This window comes from Lepeophtheirus salmonis, chromosome 4 (genome assembly GCF_016086655.4).
Source record: "Lepeophtheirus salmonis chromosome 4, UVic_Lsal_1.4, whole genome shotgun sequence".
NCBI classification, from domain to species: Eukaryota; Metazoa; Arthropoda; class Copepoda; order Siphonostomatoida; family Caligidae; genus Lepeophtheirus; species Lepeophtheirus salmonis.
In genome coordinates, this window is record NC_052134.2 from 48,522,907 (window position 1) to 48,545,699 (window position 22,793).

Consider the following 22,793-nt stretch of genomic DNA (forward strand, 5'->3'; position numbering starts at 1 on the left):
AGTGCAGGGAAAAAATTATAGTTAGATTTAAATTCATATGAATTAATTTTATTATGCCTTTTTAAATCAATTTACACCAAAGATAGGCGATAATTCTTCTTTCAGAGAGAGAGGTTGACACTCCCACGACCTATTAAATAATGAAAAAAAAAAAAGAAGGAGCACGCGCATCAAACGTTCTTCCTTTTTAAATCGCTAAACTTAGTTTGTTGTTACTAAAAATCCCTTCTTTAGTGACGGGATAATAAAATTGGATTGCATGAATAAATGTATATGTACAACGATTCTCTAAGTGCCCATGGCCATAACCTTCCAGCCTAATATTTATTTCTAATGTAAAATAGTTCCTATACAACTAATCGAAAGTGGGTTGTAAGAGCCTTGTGAGGGTGGAGAGGCCACTTTTGACACCAACAATTAAAGAAACCCATCTTCTCCCTTGCAAGACTCTTTTGAACTTCTTCTTCTTTTCTTTTCTTTTTTTTACGGTTTTAAACCCCTCCCCCCTCGACTTCACCTTTTGGATATATTGGGATGCCATAACAAAGGACTACATCCTTAGCGTGTGTCAGGACTTCCATCGCCGCCTGGAAACAATAATTGCCTCTAAGAGCGGCTACATTAATGATTAAGAGAGCTCAGACATATATCTATATATGCTATTAATTTTGTTGAAATTATTTTGTTAATTAATAAATTATATCTTGTTGAATTTTAAAATTCAAACTATAATGGGCCATCTGGTATATAGAGGGGTTATTTCGGAAAGTTCTATTAAATATTTATGAAAGTATTAATGATATAACTAATTTCATAATTTGTATATAATTATAGACATAGGTTGACACAAGTTCCAAAAACATATGACATAACTTTCATTTGTCTGTAAGGAAATGCCTTTCATAGAAGCGGTATGACTTCATCCTCAGTGTTTATGGCTCTGGAGACTGTTGAACGGCTTGCCTGGTGCTTTTTGGCAAAAAAATCAATTGGAGTCCGAGGAGATACCTTCATGGACCGTTTCATGCCTACGATTAATCTGGGAGTGTGTTTTTTTATCATCCCGGGACTTGTGGGATATTCTCTTATATGTCCCAACCTCCTTTCTGAGGCTGTAGACATCGTAGACTGTGCTTTTTGGATACCTGAGCATCTTCTTAATGTACGACGTACTGTGTCCCGCGCAATCCAATTTGATGAATGTGTGTTTCTCGGAGTCTCCTCCATCGTAAATATTTGTTTTGAATTAAAAGTCGCACAACTAGCCTAAAGCTAACGCTCAACCTTTCCTATTAACCGAAACAAACGAGTTAAATCCTTTCCTTATTGTTCAGCATGTAGTTAAAGATAGTCCAGATTTACCTGAGCGACCCTGTATATTGGGTTGTAAATTCCAGGCATTTTTCAGAGTATGAGTATGTTGTTTTTGGTATCCTAAATAATGTTGTTGTTTCTTTTTTTCCCAAGCTGCAATCATTCTTCTTTTTTTTAATCTGGAGGGGAGAACGTCTAAGTATTGAGTAACTACGTGTATAGTGTGCTCATGAAAAATGAAGAGTAATAATGAGGATTTGTTGTGAAGTTATTTTCTATAGCATCATAAAGCAAATTATATCATTTATGCCTAAGTTTGTCCATTCGTCGAATAATAGTTGAAAAATACGTTCATAGTTGGTAGTAATTGGCTAATATTTAGTAATTTTTGCCTTTCTCATGCATCCTTTTTGGAGGAGGAAAGGTTTGGATATACAAAAAGGCGTACAAAGTTACTTTTCACAAAATTATTTAAGGTCGTATAATGCAGGGATTATCAACCTTTTTTTTAGCGAGTACCACTTGTAAAATATTTATTTAACCCAAGTACCCACTTACCAGCGCAAAGCATTTTTAGCTTCAGTGACAGGGGCTTCTGCAGGATTATATTTTGAAGGGGGGCTTGGTTGGTGGGGGCACCTCCTGCGCACGCGCCTGAGTTATGCATCGCTTGTAAAATCTCAAGTACCCCCGTTTGAGAACCACTGTTATAAATTATAACTTATAGTATACATCTTGATACAGACTATAATAATTAACATATATTATATGTATCCTCATTATATGAATGAATAGATAAATACTGTTTATTATGCATGCAAACAGATTGCAATTTGTGACATTAATTAACTCAAAGTTAAACAAGCATACAAGAAGGGAATAGATTATAAAGTAACAAAGTTCGGTATGCGTGTGAGTCGATAAATAATTGATTAATTTAGAGAATACAGGCATGAAATACAATTTATTTATTTTTTTCGATATTATCAACCACTCTTAGAAGAACCCTGTTCGAACGATTTTGCCATCTTTTAAAGTCTTCATTAAATTCCGTTTTTTCATACTCCAAATTATTCTTGACATCCTGCAGAGACGCAAAACATTGGCAAGCCAATTTCTTTTTACTTCAGTGAACAAAACAGTCAAAAGAGAGCAAATTGAATGCAATTAAAAAGATGTTATTCGACTATTTTTATTCACCATGATCTTTAGACTCGATAAACTTATCATTTCGGTAGAGGGAATACCTATTCGATCACTCGGTTCCCTCTCGTTTCGGAATTTTCTACACAATTCTTCTGATTTGGTTTATGGATATACTCCGATCTCCATATAACTCATTCAGGATGGTCTTAATATCAGAAGATGTCCTTGATCTCAATGGCAAGGCAGCAAGAAAAGGATTTCAATTAACTGGGAGGGGTAGGTTTTGATAACAACTTTTGATAGTCTACAAAGGCAGTTAAATCTGGAAATCTCATCGTTATTATTAAGTGGAAACTTATTCATTTTGCTCAGAAGTAAAAAATACTTTTTAGAAATTCAAACTAGCAAACGTATATATATCGAGATATTAGAAAATAACCTCGTAAATCATAAATAATTAGCTTTTTATCAAATAAGAAAAAAATCCAAACGAAAATGTTCGACATTGCTATTTATAATTCCTATAATATATATGATTACACTTTTTGACACAATAATACTTGCATTTATATATAAATATTTGATTAGGTATATCAAACTACTAATTATACAAATATACATACATATCTTAATGAAAGCAATGCAAATGACTTGAATTGCCTGTTAAAAACAGTAGAAACTGCCTAAACATTGTTTGAAATACTAAAAAACAACTATATTTAAATCATGATAATAAAGCAAGGCATTTGAAGATTTAAGTAATTAATAATATTGACTTTGTGGAATGTTGTTCATACCCGGAAAGATTACAATCTTAGGAATGTCTCAACTGACCGGAACAAAGTGTTGGCAATGTCCCATAATAATAATAATTAATTAATATTCGCAGGAACCGAAAGGAGAATAGGAAAGGTTTTGTTTGAGCTGAACACATATATGTAGATATAACTGCAATTACTTTGGGAGAATGAGCATTAAATTTTTTGTTTGTTTAACTACAAGGGTCTTTGGGATTCTAAGAGATCAGAGATGAAAGCATTTACATCCAACTATGATAATAGTTACGCATAAAATCAGAAAGGGAATGTTCTAATCCCTTAAATATTTCATCTTCTCTCCTGATACACAGGAGGAACAAAAAGTATATTACTCCTTCCATTAAATTTTCTTTTTGGAGTAAATGAACACGATATCTTCATCCGTACCATAAGCCTTTCTCGCCTTTTCAAACTGTGCAAACGATGCAACATTTCCTGACTGTTTAAAACTTGGGTCTTGAAAGTAAATCGTTTTCTTTTTAAGGTCATATCCGACAACAAGGATGTAATGACCCTGATAATGCGCAACTTCTATACTATTTGTCGAAGATTTGAGCTCATTGGAGTTGACTAATACAATGATGGGTCCAGCTTTAGCAAGATGTGTAAGGATTTCAGAGAGAGAAATACTTCGCTCCTGGATGGAAATGCAATTCCTTTCGGCCTCATCAAACCTTCTAAGTACTCGTTCTGTATCCTTTTGAAGGACTTTATTATAATAGGCCTAGAAGAAAACAAAAGATATTTTGCTGTAATTACATCATTAGTTATTCTGATTAAATTTACCTCCTCTGAGTAGCTAGGATCCACTCCTTTTGTAATTGTTGTGTAAAGAAATGGGATACAAAACTTTCTAAGGAGATAACAGAGATCAATAGTCCAAGTGGATTGTGCAAATCCCTCTTCAGCACATAGTTTTGCAATGTTTTGATCATTGAGGACCCATTTTCTATCTTTTTCATTCAGAATCATTATGAAGCAAGATACTCCACAGTCCCAAAAGGATGTCTAATATAAAAAAAGGGATACAAAGTAAAATGAGAAAAGGTTCAAATTAAAATAATACTTGTCGATAATGAGGACGAGGCTGGTGCACAGAGTTGGGAATGTTGTCCAAATATTGAATAACCTCCATTATAATGACTTTTTTAATATTGATGTACGTCTTGCGGTTTAAAATATGAATAAAAATTTTAGAGCAATAAATTTCCACCGTCTAGGGCGTTATTGAAGGACATATCACATGAATATTCCTGGGTGTCTGAAAGTGTTTCATTTATGTCAAACTGCACTCCCCCCAATTATATAATTAAAATTGATACAACATTATTATATCATATGATAAAATAATATATACTATCCCACTCTTTTTTGTACGTAGATAAAGTATTTTCTTGTATTTCTAGGTTGCTCAGGGAATAGAGAACGTCGAAGCAGTCAACTACACAACAGAACTGTTTATATCTATGTAGAGCTTAAAGATAAACTAACATTTTGACGTAATAATGTAGAAAGTACCTACTACTAATAAGGAGATTGAGAACGCACTGTTTTTGTTTACAATATACGCTAGTTTTGTTTAATACTCTGATAGAGAGAGTACGAGGACTCTACCTCTTACTGTTCATATTAAATATGCATTGCTTGAGTACATTGACAATCCCAAAATGTCAAAGGCCTACAAATAAAACAAAATATAACATAAATACATATTAATTATTATACAGGGCTCCAAGATAAAATCCGATCATTCTCTCGTATTTGCAAAAAACATCATAAAATCCATAATTTTTAATATTTTTATTTCAAATACAAAACAAAAGTCATTGTAGGTCATGTATATTGAGGCTTACTCGATATAATTCCCATCACCCTCGATCCCGTCCTCTGAGGGGTGAAGCAAGCCTTGATGACGAGGTCTCTTGTCATGAATGCGAAGTGTTCCTTGATGGCGCCCACCAGGCTTGCATTAGTTGTGTGAGGACGTCTATTAGTGTGTGTTTCAAGGTAGGCCAACATAATATAATACATCAGATTAAGATTGGGGGGTGCTTGGGACCACTGGTTCTTGGTCACGAGATTATAGCAGATCCCCTCAAGCAAGGCAAGAGACTTGTTGAAAATATGTCTGGGTGCAGAGTCCTGCTGCCATATCTAGGTGCAGCCCCTGGCCACCTGGGTGAACCAGAGAATCACAGTCTGTTCCATTGATTAATTAGATATAACTACAGCGCATCTTCCTTCCTTCTCTGTGAACTGAATCTTCGGCAGCTCCGAGTATAGTACATTGTAACGAAATTAGACTGAAACAATGTGTTTTGCCTACGCTGGATTTTAAAAAAAAATCATATGAGAACGAGATTTGACTCCAGGACGACCCAAATAGGGCGTGGATTTCCTCCTCTTCAAGACCTGTATAAGACAATATATTATTTACAATTTTGTATTTATTTACTTGCATTGGGAAGTGGATGTCTTAGCTTGAATGACGTTTCCTTTGTCATGGCAAGGAATTTGGATCAAATTAAACAATGTTTATTATTTCATTTTAGTACTAAGTACCTTGACGTTGGCCTAGCTTCTATTCGTTACAATAGCTACACTTTTTGTGTAGAGTGGTCCATAAATTGGGGAGGGGTAATTTTTTTAAATGTTGGAGGGACATAGTCAGAGATTCAAAAATATGAAACAACGGTATGTTAAAAAAAACAACGACGGTAAACGTGGTAACCCTGACAATTTAAAGAATGTTAGTGAGAAGAGCAGCAGAGTTGTTATGGTGTTACATTAAATTAGCTGGGAGAAGCTATGATATGAGAGGAAATAAGCAATAATATTGCTAGGAATTACCAGTTATGCTAATTTGGAGCATTTTGGGGCATTTATTAATACGGGGACACCATCTCGACCCAAGGGCAAAGCTATATCAAAATTTTGTCTACTATTGTAATAAGATATATATTGATTTTCCTAGTATAAATGAAAGAAGTAATTTGTATCTACATCTTATATTAATAAAGCAAAGATTGTCTGTCTGTTTATTTATTTGATTGTCTGAAAAAAGATCAAACTTACAACGAGCAGCTTATCTATCATGACGTTTCATTAAATTAGCTGCAAGCAAGGAAGTAAGCACAAACACTACACCACAATGTTGTAAATCCGCTGTGTTTTTGAGCTGGCCTGTTAATTTGTAGTATAAAGAAAGAATTTTCTTTTCCTTAGCAGTTGTAATTTTATTTAATACCTGAGTAGTGAAAATCCCCTCATAAATAAATTCAATTATATTCAAAACTTGATTGTATATTTGCGTGTGCTCATAAAAGACGGAGCGTAACCCTGAGGATTTGTTGCAAGTTATAATTGTAAGTCCTTATTGGTCTCAAATTAGAATTGGGAGTCGGCATCGGAGTAATTCTAGCAAATGTCCTTGTTTATATCTTTTTGTCCTTCCTCCCTTGCCACAGCTGATGTAGCTGATCTAATAAAATGTCTTGAGCATTGTAATTTATCTCCTCCAAAACATTCTTCAAATTGTTAGGGTTACCATGTTGACTTGCGGTTTCTTTTTTTTAACATGCCCATTCTACACTGGATTTTAATCATTGCCACTAAATATCTAGCAATGATATTTTCAGGAGTTACCAATAATGCTAATTGGGAGAATTCCTCAGAGTTGTCTTTCACGAACTAATGATAATTTGATAATTATTGTTCTCTCATAAAGAATAAAAGAATAATGATAACAGCTTTGATATATAAAGAATTCCTTTCCGACTACCAATTACAAAAAGAGCGCGATCTTCAAATTATATATTTTTATAACACCTAGACATAATCCAAAAATCTTCCTTTTGATGAATAAAAAATGAAACCATATTAATCCATGTTTAGATCTTGCGCATCGCCAATGAAGTTGCTAACTCACCTACGGAGTAGTCCATATAAATCTAAAAACTTTGAAATTTAAACTTCAACAAGTTTATGTTGGGTTTTTGTTCAGAAAAAGGTAAATGAATCTGGATTACTTTTATGTTTTCACCTTATCACTATTAAAATAAAAATAAAATATGATTGATTCAAATACAATATGGGAGACGAATGAAGGCTCAAGACTAGAGCTAACACCCATCAAGGTATCTCAATTATCAACCTATCCCATAAATTTGAATATGAAGTCCATGATTAATTGACTGAAATATTATGTGAATGAAATAATGAGCCGTTTATGAAGTAAATAAATATTTAAATTGGGAATTTATCATTTTTCTGATTTTTGTTTCCGGATTGTTTTAGTGTTGATGCAACATACATACATGTATTTAAAAAAAAAAACAAGTTCAACAATTCAAGAACAATTAAAAACTATTGAATTTACTATTTATTATTCAAGCATACTTATCCTCTTGTTTCTTTTATGCCGCAATTTCTTCCAGAGAATTCTCACGAGTCAGACGATTATACACGATCCCGTGGCCCACTCCCAATAAATATAGAATGACTCCACAAGCCACTCACACATTTAGATCCCATATATCCCCCCATGTAGTTGTAAATCCTCTTTTCTCCAAGATGAAGTTCGTATATTAGGTCTCTTTTTACACATCCATGATTTGTTTTGATTATTTATTGTTTGTTTTGAAGTAGGAAACTTGACGGCTGACATTTAAAACAGCTAACAAATGGCTAAAAGTCGTACATGATAAAAATGTTAGCTATATTAATGTTCCAAACTAAAAAAAAATAACACAAAATTTATAAAATCCTTATTACTTATTATGACTTCATTAATTGACGGAATACATTAAAATTATCTTCACAAATAATTTAATTAAATTAATAATTATATTGTATCATATCATTGGAAACTAGGTATTCATTTGTCTTTTACACTGAGCTGGGTAGTTTTGTGATAGTATGATCGAAACTACGAAGACTTTATTCCTTTTTTATCATTGCTTAATTAATTATCACATTTTGTTGGGGATATGATTAATGATTATACAATGAATTCTTAACTAAGAATTCATTGGATTATAATATGAACTAGAGCGGCTAATTAGACGATCGATTAGTACTAGTGGTTAATATATTTTGAAATTAATATATTGAAGAATAAAGTATTGATAAATAAAAGACATTTTGTTCAATTTTTGAATTAGGCTATTAACTTTAAGGGTAATCATATTTGGAAATCCAAAAAAGAGGACACTTTAATATTTAGACCCATTATTTATTGACCAGTCATTATAAATAACATCTAGATATTTTGGGTTACTTCCCGGATAATATACAGGAGGTTCATAAAGTATTAATCAATACATATATGATCGAAACAAGCTCAGAGATCCCATTTTCTATTAGGCTCTGGAGCGATATAGTATACAGCGAAAAAAAGTTAGTAAATCACTTTAGGAGGCCGGCAGTTTAAAAAAAAATTAAATAGAGTGTTTTCACGTGATATTGGTCATTTTGGTGGCCTAAACAACCAAGTTTTACAGCAATCTAAACCCCTTTTTTTTTAATAGTAGTATTAAGGAAAATAGACAGATATTGTTGGATGTCAAAATTGAACAAACAAATAAAAGGAATTAAACCTGACTAACTATCAAAAATGTATCCCTTTTCCCCTTAGTTTTACTATGGATCTGACCCTAAAATGTATTAAAAATAGGTTATCACATCGTTATTCAATCTTTTTTGTAGATAAAAATTAACAATTACCTTCCATGGAAGGAATAAGTTTAATAAGATATTTTTATTCTAATTTTTTCGTCCTTAATCGATCAAAAAAAAAAAAAAAAAAATAGCACAAATCTATCCATTATTATGGATTTTGGTTACATCGTTTAAATTAAAATATCAGTGTTAATCATTTGCATCAAGAAGTATTCAATGCAGATGTTAAGTCTTTTTTTAATTTTTAAAAGTTAAGGATGAAGTTTCATCAAGATTTATTGGAAATTTGTCCATTTCATGAGTAAATATATCAACTTTGAGCCCCATAGATGACGTTTCCTTCAATTATGATGTCAGTGAAAATGCAATCTTTTATTAATTATATTTGTTTTTTATGAATGTAAAAGTGATTCTATTTTCCTTAATTAATCAACACAATTTTGGAAAAAAAAACAACGACTTATAAATGTTGCAATCTTTATCATTTATGTCAAATGTGTATGAGGCAATTTCTCTGAAAAATTGACTACTCCCTCAGGATTTCCGCCACTGAACGGAACCGTAGTAGCTTCCACCGATATAAATAAATATATTATTATATATGTCGATTTATGTAATAATAAGGCGATAGATGTCGCTTTGTATATTCATCTACCGGTATTTTGCTTATACGTGGCCTTCAATTTTAACTATTTCAACTCCGTAATATGGAAAAGAGCCTTTCTTACATGAAAAAGGGGCATATAATTAATGAGTAATGAGTAGTCCGACTATTAAGGAAGAGTTTTTGAATGATAAAGATATAATGAATGAGGGTATTGAGGGTATAGAATGAAAGGGAAGCGTGTGGGGTGAGAGTTGAGGAGGGGAGTTGAGATGAGTTAAAGACAGTTGAGATGCCGGAGTTTTGTCAACGTCATCTTTCATAGGATTAAAGATTCTCATTTTTTTTCGTCAACTCCAATTGATCTTTTTTGGTTCTTGAATTAAGGGGTTAGATTGAGAGCGGCGGCATGAAGTGTGTTCTTGCTTTACTACTTGTATCCTCCGCCTGTGTGTGTGGTACGTATGGAGTACTTTTAACGGAGTCCATCCACGATGGAATCGTGGTCAAATCCTGGGATCGGAATATGGATCTCAGCTCTCAATTGCTCAAAATGACCTCGAAAATAACCTTTGAAAACAAGGGCAAAGGATCCGTGGACACTGTTCTGATCTCTCTTCCCTCCTCACTCCGCTCCAAAGTGGCCTTTGTGGGCGCAAGTCAGAAGAAGACGCATTTGGTGGTGAGTGAGGCCAAAGTGGGAGGTCGTTCCGGAGACTCTTTTTGGAGCATCCGTCTCAAAGAGGCTCTTCAACCCTCTGGATCCGTGGTGATTGAGGTGAAGATCGTCCTGGCTCAACTCTTGCGCATGTTCCCCGAAGAAATCTCTCAAAAGGAGAAGCAATTGGTCCAGTTGACTGGATTGGGACATCAGGTCTACTCAGCCTATTTAGTTCGATCTCAAACCACGCGGGTTCAACTTCCAAACTCCAATATTGAAAGCTACTCCACTGCCAAACCCGTGGCGCAAGTGGACAATGCCATCACCTATGGCCCCTATAGCAATACTGCTCCTTTCACAATGGATCCCCTCACTCTTCACTACGAAAACAATCGACCCTTCCTCACCATCTCCCGTATTGAAAGAGTCATGGAGTTGAGCATGTGGGGCAACATTGCAGTCACGGAAACATTGGATGTGAGGCACACGGGAGCTAAGCTCAAAGGATCCTTCTCACGCTATGAATATCAGAGAGAAAACTCGGGTGTATCCTCTGTCAAGTCTTTTAAAACATATTTACCATCCTCTGGTAATTACGGTTGCCATGTCTGCACATGTTGCAACTTGTTTAAGCTAATTGTACAAGATGGCATTTCTTCGTCTTAAAATGATTTACAACATTGATCATTCGAAGGATCAACTATACATTGATGCTATTATTTCTTTTTCTTCTATTAAAATTACTTGGATATTATTTTTCATGTATGAGTAATGTAGCGGATGGCATTTGAGCTATACAATGTGCCAAAGAATATTTATAATTTAGTCATTTGTACTCAAATAGTCAAAAATTACATTATTTATATATCACTAAATCCTTCCTATAAAATGCTTCACCTTATTTTATGCTCCTAACTTGTACAATTTGCTTATACAAGTCACAAGTTGTACAAAATCGTAACTTGTACACATCAAAGAGACTTAACATATTATTAATTTACATTATTTTGCAGCTTTGGATGTCTACTATCGTGACGACGTGGGTAACATTTCCACATCCTCCATGAGAGTTTTAGATGACGCTGTTGAAGTTGAACTTCGTCCTAGGTTTCCTCTATTTGGAGGATGGAAAACACACTACACCATTGGATATAATGTCCCTTCCTATGAGTATCTTTATACGGACTCTGGATCCCGTTTTGTTCTTAATATGAGACTTTTGGATCATGTCTTTAATGATATGGTGGTTGAGGATTTTGTTTTGAAAATCATTCTTCCTGAGGGAGTGACTGTTGGACAACTCGATACGCCCTATCAAATTAAAAGGGATTCTAATACACTCCACTATACTTATTTGGATACAACGGGACGTACAGTTGTGTGGATGAAAAATATTGGACTTATGGTTGAAGATCATATCCAAGACTTTCAACTTGAATTTCATTATCCCAAGTGAGATTAAATAATGGGTTATTTGCTGTTATTATTTATTTAATTATAAAATGTATTATGATTATCTAGATGGACCATGGTACGAGAAGCAATTATGCTCATCTGCGAATATTTTTTCCTCTTTCTGCTTGCCCTTATTTATGTACGGTTGGACTTCTCAATCGCTAAAGATGAAGGAAATGAGACTCGCATGAAAGTAGCTGGGATTTGTGAGATTTTAACAGGACATCAAGATAAGCGTGCACGGTGCTATACCGCATTCGATGATGCACTTGCAAAACTTAAATCAACCAAGGATTTAGGATCATTTTCTCAGGCAATAAAAAAAGTCAATTCTGATCACAAAACTGAGACTGGAGCAATAACAGACTTAAATGGTTCCTTGAAAACCATTGCACCGGAAATCGGTGAAAAAATATCCGAATTGCAAAAATTGGACAAGTAAGAGAGAATAATAAAAATTCATATGACTCGAAGTCTGATTCCCAACCTTTTAATAATTACATAGTCATAAAGCGATTTTATAAGGGGGGGAGGAATAGAGTAGATTTTCCAAATATTTGTATCTTGGGTATTTCTTGAGAATTTTAGATGCGATTTTTTTATCTAGAAAATACTTTCTTTGATGAATTTTTTTTTTTTTTTTAAATATATTTCTTGATTATCTTTATTTAGAAGTGATATTTCTCGATTACCTAGGCGGGTCTGGTTGGGCATCACTGCTTGATATAGCACATATATGTATTGGTTATAAATAATGAACCATTAATTTAAATTTGATAGGGTCTTCAGAGAGCATCAAACTAACCAACAGAGTCTTTTCGAAAAATTAGTCAATGGTAAATTGGTCAAACAACAATTTATAGATCAAGAAGCCGTTATTAATAAGAAGAAAGAGGAGTGCGTTGAGAAAATTAATACCATTGTACGCTCGTTTTAAATGGTTGTTATGCTGAGTATTCAGAAAATCTCAAATCATCTCTTAGATATTTATGCTATCACACTTTTTATTATTATTCATAATTTGTTGATTTTTTTTTTTGAAGACATGTACTCCTTTCTTGCATAATTATCATGATGGTGAATATAACTGTGTTTATGTTATGTATTATTTTTGTTTTTTTTAAATACAAACTGTTTGAAAAAAAAAAAGTTTGTTCAATAATTATTTCTCATTTTTAATACCTACTAGAGTTGTCGTTCTTAAAACTTTTTACCTGAATTGCCCAATATCATAATATGCAATTACCTCCCATAATTTTTGATAATTAACTCAATGAATGTTTTTAATAAAAGTAAATTAATTAAATGACTTAAAAAGAACAAAAAATATTAATAGTAAATGACATTTTTTTAAAGATTGAAATAGAAGTAAAAAAATTACCACTAGTGCGTGGAAGACAAATATTAACTCTGAGGATTTTTTGTGGAGCTATTAGTGTAAGTACTTGTTGGACTCGGAGTAGAATTTAAGATCGACATCGCTGTAATTCCTGCCTATATCATACTAGGCGCAGAGTGGGATTTGTGCTTATTTCTCTCATCTCATAGCTGCTCACAGCTAATTTAATGAAACGTCATGACAGCTAAGCTACTCTCCTCCCAAATGTTCTTCAAATAGGGCATGAGTAAACTAAAAAATAGATTACTTGACACTCTCTATCGCTTAATTTACAAACGTAAATTTCGGTTATTTTCTTTACCATAGTGCCGTTGATTATTATTTGAATCTCGGTCAATCCTAGTTCCGGCCTTGCTTGAAGACTTCATCATTCGTCAATAAAAATAGCATTTATTCATGACTTTCGTAGAAGTAATGTTTGTCAATTATCACCTATATTATGCACACGCAGTAGTATCCAGGATTACCCGGAGTTATTAGGCGTCGAGGAACATACAAATTTTGATTTAATAATATAATAAATAGCTCCCCAATAAATCATTGATGTAACTCTCCGCTTTTCATGAGCATACTCACATCACACGTAGCTACTCACTCAATACTTAGACGTTCTCTCCTCTAGAATAAAAAAAATAATAACAGCTTGAGAAAAAAAATAGTATGATTGGATAAGCCAGAGAGTACTTTAGATCGTCGCTAAACCTCATTTAAAGTCACATTCATTTTTTTTAAAACTTTTTATAAAGTACTTCATTTTTTTTCTTTTTTAATAGATGTTGAGCTCAACGCCTGCAAAATATCATTTACACAAATATACAAGAAATACAATGTTGTGCCATAATTTAATCGGGCTTGCCATCATTTTCAATTCGACTGCCGGGCAAGACAGATATATATGATGTCATAGAGTATAAAAGCAGTAATAGTCAAGGAAGACAATATATAGCTACTCTTGTAGTTATACTCTTTGAAGTCATTATTAAAAAGTGTGGTGTTAGTCAACCATCAGTTGGAAAAGCGCTTTGGTATATCCTTTTATTTCTATTAAACTTGAGTACTCTTTTTTTTTTTTTTTTTTTTAGATAGTTTTTTAGATATACTGTATTGGCACTATACCATATATAATATACAACAGGATGGACTATATACAGTGCACCCTGTGACTATTTTTAATGCAGATAAACTTTGCTCTATTAATATAGATATAATCAATCATATATCACTCCCCTCAGCTCAATCACTGTCACGCAAGGACTTTTATTCACTATCCAAAAACATTATTTCAGCCTTATTACAATGTTAGCATTAAACATTTATTATAAAGTCATTTTTTTCTTGTAAAATGATGAACATTTTGGAAAATATATACTTATGGAATTAAAACTTATACTAACACTATAAGATATTAAAAATTTAATGTTCTATTTTAATTAAATGGGTTTATAAAGTTTAATTTGCTCTCAAATTAGATGACATAAAATAATATTATGAGACATAAAGATATTCCCTCATTTCAATACACATTTTTACTAATTAATTGTAGTATAATAATGTTCTATCAAATAACGACATTATTCATAGGGATTATATTAATCTCAGATATTGTAAATGCGAATCGAATTGTTTCCTGTAAATGTGGAATATCAAATAAAAAGTCTACCAAAATAATTAACAATGATCAAAAGTATGAAAGAAATGAATTTCCATGGCTCATCCGTATATTTTCTAAAGAAATTTATGGCAAAGAAGGGATCAAAGAATCAGGACTATGCGCCGGAAGTATCATCAATAAAAAGTAAGAATACCAACACTTTAAGTACACTTGATGATGATCAATCTAAATGCTTGATCTTGTAGATTTGCTATTACAGCATGGCACTGCTTTGAATGGTGTGGGTTTAAATCGTGTTTGACGCAAAACAAATTTGGGGTTGTCGGTAGGAAAGTTGCTTTGGCAACAGAGGTGGGGACTTGGACTCGACTTGAGTCCCTGTTTTGAATACTTGCGAATCGACTTAACTTGCAATCGATAGCTAGGACTCGTGTCTAGTCTGGAACACGAAAGCCAATTTATAAATATATATGAATTTAAATATAATTACAATATTTTCCCAGCAACAAAAGGCTATTTTAAATGTAGGTGTTCCTTTTTATAGCAGTAATTCATTTTTTCCTATTAAAATCACATAATAGGCAGCTGACAAGGGTCTTAATTTAGTAGTACCATATGTCTCATTATTGCATTTTACTCTTTTTTCCTTACAAACATGTCAACTCTACCCATAAGTCATAACACTACAGACACCATTAATAATATAATTATGCACTTGAAATGAGCTGATAAGAAATATGAGGACTCGAACTAGACTCACTTGAATATACTCAAGGGACAAGGACTCAATGAAAAAATCTAAAGACTTGAAACTCCACTTAAGGACTTTTTCCCACCTCTCCATAATATTATATTTTATAAATTTTACATATTTTTCGAGTTCCTCCTCAGGTCTACAAGGTTCGACGACAAGGTAAACATATATTATGATCATTACATTGATTTTATTTTAATAATCATCTCGTACTTAATTAATTAAGTAATTGGTGTGAGGCTCTTCAAAAAGGACAAGAGAGTATATTGGAGGTTGAGGATCTCATATTTCATCCAGATTCCAAAAAAACTATAGGTCAAGAAAATGTGGCAGATTTAGCTCTTATAAAATTCAAAAATGAATTTATATTTACGAGGTAATGTAGCTTAACCAGAAGGAGTAAAGGATAATTACTAATAGGTCATGATTAAACTAAAAAATATAAATTATCCGCAAGGTGGTGTAACTTTCTGTAGCCGAGGCTAATATGAGTATAGATTTCTTGAGGGCGCTGGTGTGTCCTCTATGTATATTATAATTCAGGGACTTTTATTTTGTTGCAATATGGCGTTACTCTATTGCCCTATTAATTCAAATTCATTTAACACTAGTCAACAAACTTTTGGGGTTAGATTGAAATGGTGTGTTCCTGATTGTTTTTACTTCGAGAAACATGATATTTACGTTAATGATCCGACATTTCTGTTTTTTTTTATTTGTAGAGTGCAACATTTAATATACAAGCAAACCTGTATTAAGCGATCAGGCAAGGAAACTGACAAAGCGACCAGCTCAGTGCGGGTGACTTTTTATACCAAGTTTTCTATTTCGTAACAATTTTAAATGTGAAAACATGATACTTAGCAGGGGCTCTCGCAGATTTTCATTATGAGGAGGGTTTGGTTTTTGATATTTTTTTAAACAAAAATTTGAAAAATTAATAATAATCATATTATTTTTTTTCAAAATCCATAACTATTAAAAAAAAATTTCAAAGATTAAATTTTCTAGTATAAAGCCAAAATTCCTTATTTTTTTAGGGGGGGGGGACTACAACCCCTCCATCCAACTCCCTACAGAAGCTCCCCTGCTTAGTATGGTGAAACACTTAAAAAAAAGTTTGAGTATACACGTTATATGTGTCAATAAGGCTTGATAGTTTGATATTTATAAGAAATATTTTTTAAAATAACATGTCTTAAATATCTTTTAAAATATTTATTTTTTAAGGTGCTCTTTAGTAATTCTTTACTCTAGGAAAATCTATGATTTATATCGTATTGATCAAAAATTAGGAATTTATTAGACTTAAAAGAAAGGGTACATTTTAAGCCATTTTTTTTCCTTTTTTTTTTTGTAACTACAAGGCATTTTCTCCAATTCAGATATACTACCTAACTATTAAAATATTTTTGTCATCTGAAAACAGTTATTTTCAAAATGCATTTTATGCTTTTTTCTTTTAATTAGTTCTTTCAAGGAGAAAAATAAGAGAGAAAAAACATGTGAATGTTGCAAAAAATATTTTTTATACAAGCCCCTCTTTAGGCCAAAAAACCAATCAGACACCCATCATCTCAGTACAAGAAAAAATAGTTGACATTTTGAAGACATGTGTATTCGAAAAAATTCATGTACTAAAGAATATTTGATTTGAAGAGGTCTTAGTTTTGTAGCAGTATTGATTTAATAAGATTTCTTGAGATTAAGTGTGCAATTTTTTAAAAATCCATTATAATTCAGTATTCAAAAAAGGAAATAATTATAATTATTAATAGTTTTGGCAATTGAGTTTTTTAACATTATTATATCCACCTTGATAAATTTCTGACCAAAAAAAAATAATTATAATTAAATCAATATTTACTGTTGCATTAGACCTACAAAAAGCCAATAATCTTTAGTTAATGAAACACCAATTAATCAGGCTTCAACTTAGTTCCTTTGACTGAAAAATCAAGGCATTATTCCTTTACTAACAAAACCCTTTAGAAGGTAGCTTTTTTTCCTTTAAATTGCATTTTGTAATAATTTGATGACGGCAGGTAACATATAATTTTTGAAATTGCCGTAAAATTTTCAAGAGAACGGATTGATTTTCATGTTTTTTCCTATTCAAAAGTTGCCTCTTAACCTATAAAAGGGCTCAAAATAATTCAAATTTCTTGAAAGACAGATATGATGCAAATAAACTAATTGCAGATTTGAAATCAGCGCGTCAAATACAATTAGACATGAAATTTAAAAGATTATTATTTTTTTGCTGAATTATATAATTCATTAATTGTTTTTATAACCATCAATTATTTTCGTAGCAATAGTTTCAACCCAATTTGCTTACCCCATGTTATGAATTTATACAATGATACAAATGCCACTGTTGTGGGATGGGGAACAACGCAAGTTAACAAGTTAAGTATGATTTAAAACAGCCTTTAAGGATCCTTAATAACTATTCCAACAGAATTAACTCCACGTGTGTACTTTTATCAGCTAATTTAAAAACTATTCCAATTGAGAGGAAAATTTGTAGGATTGCAACCTCTTTAGAAACGCGGAACTTTATTAACTCAACGACAGGTATGAATGATATTTAATCATTTTACTCTTGATCGAAGTTTTTGGCGGCATTAAGATTTAATAAAATATTTAGCTAAAGTGCCAATACTATGTTCGTACAAGGAAATGAAACATAAGAAGACCGATTATGGGCTGAATGCTGTACAGGACGCCTGCTTAGGAGATAGGTAAGTAATCACCTATCTATAATATTAGATCCTACTTCATTAATTTTAAATCTTCAAACACATATTTATAAATACAATTAAATAGTGGTGGACCTTTGATGACAATGGATTTTATTCCCGGAAAATGGACCAAGCGATTGACACTAATAGGAATCGTGAGCTATGGTAGATCCTGTGCGGAGTATCATGTCCCTGGTATATATACTCGAATTACAGCATATTTGAATTGGATCGTTTCAAACATTCAAGAAGGAGAGTGTAAGGCATACGAAAAGTCAAACTACGCATGGAACACATCAATGGGAGAGCTTAATTATGAAAGTATACGCCAGAATTACAGTTATCTAAGCGCCTGGGAAGGAGCTCCTAATTCCTTAACTATGTGAATTAAGTAGGAAATATATTTGTTTTCATGTGATTATCAGATAAAAATACAGATAATGTCTACCAAAGAATCATGACGGCTCGTTAGTGGGTTCGTCTTGCTTACTTTCTAAGCTAAAGGGTGGAATTCTACAATCGAATGCATATCCATCGTCCCTCTCCATTCTAAAAGTCCCCCTGTAGATAATTAAATCCGTTAAAAATACAGTAATTATATATGTAAAAAGGGCGCAATTATACCACATGTGTCCTGACGGAGCTTGAAGGCTTACATGAGATGAATATTGGAAGGCAGGGTTTTCTTTTGAAAGCACTGGCTCCTGTCCTACAACACCACGTCCTCTAACCGTTTCTAATGTTCCACTGAGTGAAAATATTCTCCAATTTCTTTCTCTTAATTGTATACTTGAATCTCCAAGGTTTTCTAGGCGTATACAGTACCTCCACTGAAAAACATAACATAATTAACAAAACTAAATTAGTTGAAATGAGAATCTTACCCAATAAACATTATTAGTTTGGTTCTCCCTATAACCCATATAGAATGGGATAACAGTCACACGAATGTTTTCAGTCGTTTCAATATGAACGTCAGACAGTTCTAACCAAGGATGATTTTTATCAATCCAGGATTGTAAGGTTTGTTGCGCAACGAATGAATTGCCTAAAAAATGTATAATGTTTTTTTTTTTGTCAAGATTCGTCAAATATCTTTTAAGACCTACTCTTTGTGTCTAATTGTAAAAATTTCTCAAATAACTCATGGCGAATGGGTTCTTTATCAGAGGAAGTGTAGGGTAGAATATCCTTATGCCCAACATAGTCTAAGCCAGGAATGGCATACAAATTACGCGTACTCTCATTGGGATTGCCCAAAAAAGTAACAGACTCGGTTTGCGCACGATGCGTCACATAAGGACAATCTCTGGAATCAATGAGTACCTGATAATAAGGCTTTGTTTTCCCTTTAACATCTTTTCCAGTGGCGGTGCCTGTTGAGGGCTCAGTATAGATCTCTTCTTTTTTATTGGGGAAATCTCTATCAAAGACTTTAGCAGACCAAGGGAAGAGTATAACACCTCGATAGCCAAACAAACGATGAAGAAACATTTGCCCAGTGTCATAATTGCCGTCAACCCTTGGGCTTTCAAGTTTCCCCACTTCTGCTAATCTGATTTATTAGAGATAAGTAAAATATAATTCTTCAGAGTAGAATAATAGAACCCACCTTACAGAAGAAGAATATGCCAATCGTCCAGCAACATTACTTTGGAGCCAGCTAGATCCTACTCTTCCGAATAACCGACCAACTAAAACAGTCATACTCATTTCTACAGACAAATACACCTAATTGTAATAATTATTAAAATTAGTATCACTGCCTATAGAATTCAGAGCTTGACATGTAGAAAAAAAATATCCCTCTAAAGTCTCTCAACCATTTCGATATTATCTTGAAGAGCAATAATAAATTTTCATCTCCGTCTCAAGAATTTAGAAATTTTTTTTTTAATAGAGATAGTTCCAAACTCAATCCTATCAAAAAAATATTTCCATTCAAAAACTATATGCATCAAATAATGGCTCTATAGATAAGAGTTAATTATGAGTAATCATTGTTTGGCAGAATAAATCAGTCATTATTTGACGAATAATTTATATTTGAATTGGGATTCGAGCTATGAAGAATAATGGACAATGAAATGTAGCCTATCCCTAACATGATGACGTCATGTGAATTATTGGTAAAGTGTCGTTGCGCGCAGCTACGTGCATTTCCTATTATTAATTTAATAAACTCCCAGAGGCCGAAATATTATTATATTTATAATTTATATTTTGTATTATTGTACGTATTTTTATAAATTAAAAAAAACCAACTTATACGGTATAAGTAACTTTATTTTGTGTTAAAGCACTCTGACATCTGAGCGTGTTGTGTGGAGTAGATGATATAAATTTCTTTCATGGAGATAAAATGCATGGAGTGACGATACGTACTGAGTAATAGCAAAGGAAATTTTTTGACGCTGCGACAAATGACAAGATAAAATTGATATTTACATATATAAAAAATTTCAAAAATTAAATAATAAATATTACATTTTTTGGAAAAAAATTTAAAAAAACGATAGCTATTCACAAATAATTAGATTTCTTGGGAAAAAAATTTGAAATATTAAATTTTTTAGAAATTTGAATATTTGGGGAGATGGACTGCAGCCCCTCCAGCCCACCCCCTGGGGACGCCCCTGGATAATGTGAAGCTCAACCAAATTTTCAAAATTTTGATAGTGAAATAAGAACATTTATCAAATAAAATATGTAGATACTATGACTGATTGTTTCGACCGTTTCGATGTATTGCATATAATCTTCAAAAAAGATTTGTACATATTCCCAAAACAAAAATTGAGTTTGAGTAGATTATTTTATATAATATATTAAGGGATTTCTTTTTGAAGGAGTATTTACAAGATGTTTTAATAAATATCTCAGAAGGGATTTTCAGACAAATTTTTAAATAGGGCAAAATAAGAGTCATGAATATGAAAAAGAAATATGTTAATTATATGAAATTTTTAATGTATGTATTATTTCAACATTGAAAACCGAAAAGAATAATTCCTCATTTTTTCTAAGTAAAATCAACGGCATTATGACTCAGCTTGGATTTGAGTTGATATTTTGAATACTTGAGACTTGGACTTAAAAGGTAATTTATACTGAACGCAAGAAAAACTATAGCATTATATTAATGTTGAACATTTTGGGGACCTAAATAACTAAGTATTATAACAATGATAACCCTTTTTTCATTAATATTAAGGACAATAGTGAAGTATTGAGTGTCAAAATGGGACCAACAAGTAAGAGTCAATCAAAAATGTACCCTTTATTGCCTAGTTTTATCATATATATGACCCAAAATATCTTATCACATCATTTTACAATCTTATTTCCATATTATAGATAAAAATGAACCATCACAATGGAAAAATTAGATATTTCCCTCTGATTATCCAACTTTTCTCGTCCCTAATCGATCAAAAAAATAATAATAATTGTACAAATTTAGGAATTTTATAGTGATTTTCAATATATATTACTTTGATTTAATTTAAATATCAGTGTATCATTTGCAGTAAGAAGTATTCAATGCAGTGTTATGTCTTTTTTAATCTTAAAGCCATTTGATGAAAAATCATGAAGATTTAGTAGAATTTCGTCCATTTTCAATTGTAAAAAATATAATGAATTTAAAAAGAAACCTATTGAAAAAAAATGAGGGTGGACCCAGTATACAATTTGTACTTATAAAAAAGGGAAAAGCCTCATGGGAATTCTTCCTTCGATCTCATGAACTCCTTTGATCCTACAAAGTTAATATCAAAAAAGTAGGAATGTTAAGAACATTCACGTTGCTTAAAATATTGTCTCCTCTTGAAGAGAAGCGAAGTTTTTTCTATAAATTTCAAGATTGAAATAATATTGGGTATAAACTTCCATCATTTATGAATGTATTTATTTTTTTTTTAAATTTTCTCACATACTTTAATGTTTTAACTATCCTTTGACGAAATTTTATGAAGCTGACATGAATCATCTATGTGATATTGTATGTGGAAAAGGCATACTATATAATTAAGGAAGTGGAGAAAATGAAATAGTAATTTCTGTGAAGAAATTCAAATAATCGTCGCTCTCAAATAATTAATATAGGAAATATTGATGTATCAAGAATATGCTAGATCAAATAGCGCCTTCAAATCTGATTTTTTGAATCATTCAACAAATCTACAAAAAAGTTGACTTTATGTCGATTTTTTATTCCATGTTTCTTCGATGCTAAGTATTTTATGTAGTAATATCCATGACTTTTTTTTTTAGAAAAAAGTCCTTAATTTTTTTTTTCTTAATGAGCTTTTTATTGGAAAAAAAGTCCATAAACTGTTTTTGGGGGAGCAGAGTTAATTTTTTTTCGAAGGAAGTGATTTTTTGAAATTTACTAATTTTTTTTGCGGGGGGGGTGAGGATTTAGCCCCCCCTTCGGACGCCCCTGATTAATAACATTATAATTATGGACTTGAAAAGAGGTTGCGTAGTTAGAGCTGAAGTACTCCGGTCCTATATTCTTCGGAGAATGAAAAACGAGCGAGAAGTTGATGCGGTCTCTCGTGAAAAGCATTTAGTAGGGAGAGAGAGAGCGTAGCTAGTCG

General features: G+C 32.4%; 4 protein-coding genes across 10 annotated transcripts; 2 read left to right on the top strand and 2 right to left on the bottom strand.

Annotated features, from left to right (window-relative positions):
• Nucleotides 1-2,956: 2,956 nt before the first annotated feature.
• Nucleotides 2,957-7,913, bottom strand: LOC121116105 (uncharacterized). Of its 6 annotated transcripts, none has more exons than XM_071888005.1 (6): nt 7,677-7,913; nt 5,132-5,690; nt 4,801-4,956; nt 4,345-4,742; nt 4,065-4,286; nt 2,957-4,002 (listed from the first exon to the last, which is right to left on the bottom strand). In XM_071888005.1, the coding sequence occupies exons 4-6, from the start codon at nt 4,411-4,413 to the stop codon at nt 3,619-3,621; spliced, it is 675 nt and encodes a 224-aa protein (XP_071744106.1). In that variant the 5' UTR covers nt 4,414-4,742; nt 4,801-4,956; nt 5,132-5,690; nt 7,677-7,913; the 3' UTR covers nt 2,957-3,618. The 6 variants fall into 6 exon arrangements, with proteins under 6 accessions (XP_071744106.1, XP_071744105.1, XP_071744108.1 ...); XM_071888004.1 differs by having other exon boundaries at nt 4,797-4,956; XM_071888007.1 differs by lacking the exon at nt 7,677-7,913 and adding an exon at nt 5,841-5,945.
• A 1,917-nt stretch (nt 7,914-9,830) lies between these two features.
• Nucleotides 9,831-13,004, top strand: LOC121116106 (dolichyl-diphosphooligosaccharide--protein glycosyltransferase subunit 1). Its single transcript, XM_040710325.2, has 4 exons — nt 9,831-10,811; nt 11,236-11,674; nt 11,744-12,115; nt 12,458-13,004. Exons 1-4 carry the CDS (start codon nt 9,971-9,973, stop codon nt 12,612-12,614), a joined length of 1,809 nt encoding a protein of 602 aa, XP_040566259.1. The 5' UTR covers nt 9,831-9,970; the 3' UTR covers nt 12,615-13,004.
• Nucleotides 13,005-14,507: 1,503 nt separating this feature from the next.
• On the top strand, nt 14,508-18,644 carry LOC121116107 (venom peptide isomerase heavy chain). Of its 2 annotated transcripts, XM_040710326.2 has the most exons (8): nt 14,509-14,871; nt 14,934-15,013; nt 15,580-15,601; nt 15,669-15,818; nt 17,758-17,853; nt 17,907-18,022; nt 18,096-18,189; nt 18,275-18,644. In XM_040710326.2, exons 1-8 carry the CDS (start codon nt 14,564-14,566, stop codon nt 18,573-18,575), a joined length of 1,167 nt encoding a protein of 388 aa, XP_040566260.1. In that variant the 5' UTR covers nt 14,509-14,563; the 3' UTR covers nt 18,576-18,644. The 2 variants fall into 2 exon arrangements, with proteins under 2 accessions (XP_040566262.1, XP_040566260.1); XM_040710328.2 differs by lacking the exon at nt 14,934-15,013 and having other exon boundaries at nt 14,508-14,871; nt 15,569-15,601.
• Nucleotides 18,524-20,137, bottom strand: POLDIP2 (DNA polymerase delta interacting protein 2). Its single transcript, XM_040710329.2, has 5 exons — nt 19,802-20,137; nt 19,299-19,744; nt 19,074-19,237; nt 18,814-19,019; nt 18,524-18,750 (listed from the first exon to the last, which is right to left on the bottom strand). The coding sequence occupies exons 1-5, from the start codon at nt 19,900-19,902 to the stop codon at nt 18,645-18,647; spliced, it is 1,023 nt and encodes a 340-aa protein (XP_040566263.1). The 5' UTR covers nt 19,903-20,137; the 3' UTR covers nt 18,524-18,644.
• Nucleotides 20,138-22,793: the final 2,656 nt, after the last annotated feature.

Excerpts from the sequence above, each read along its gene's own strand:
- LOC121116105 (XM_071888005.1), bottom strand. The coding sequence starts at position 4,413 with ATGGAGGTTATTCAATATTTGGACAACATTCCCAACTCTGTGCACCAG. Across the intron at positions 4,287-4,344 it reads CTCGTCCTCATTATCGACAA|ACATCCTTTTGGGACTGTGG; the intron begins GTATTATTTTAA and ends TTTTTATATTAG. Across the intron at positions 4,003-4,064 it reads ATCCTAGCTACTCAGAGGAG|GCCTATTATAATAAAGTCCT; the intron begins GTAAATTTAATC and ends GTTTTCTTCTAG.
- POLDIP2 (XM_040710329.2), bottom strand. The coding sequence starts at position 19,902 with ATGAGTATGACTGTTTTAGTTGGTCGGTTATTCGGAAGAGTAGGATCT. Across the intron at positions 19,745-19,801 it reads GCATATTCTTCTTCTGTAAG|ATTAGCAGAAGTGGGGAAAC; the intron begins GTGGGTTCTATT and ends CTAATAAATCAG. Across the intron at positions 18,751-18,813 it reads GCTCCGTCAGGACACATGTG|GGGGACTTTTAGAATGGAGA; the intron begins GTATAATTGCGC and ends AATTATCTACAG.
- LOC121116106 (XM_040710325.2), top strand. The coding sequence starts at position 9,971 with ATGAAGTGTGTTCTTGCTTTACTACTTGTATCCTCCGCCTGTGTGTGT. Across the intron at positions 11,675-11,743 it reads CTTGAATTTCATTATCCCAA|ATGGACCATGGTACGAGAAG; the intron begins GTGAGATTAAAT and ends ATGATTATCTAG. Across the intron at positions 12,116-12,457 it reads GAATTGCAAAAATTGGACAA|GGTCTTCAGAGAGCATCAAA; the intron begins GTAAGAGAGAAT and ends TAAATTTGATAG.
- LOC121116107 (XM_040710326.2), top strand. The coding sequence starts at position 14,564 with ATGAGACATAAAGATATTCCCTCATTTCAATACACATTTTTACTAATT. Across the intron at positions 15,014-15,579 it reads AAACAAATTTGGGGTTGTCG|GTCTACAAGGTTCGACGACA; the intron begins GTAGGAAAGTTG and ends GTTCCTCCTCAG. Across the intron at positions 17,854-17,906 it reads GGAACAACGCAAGTTAACAA|AATTAACTCCACGTGTGTAC; the intron begins GTTAAGTATGAT and ends CTATTCCAACAG.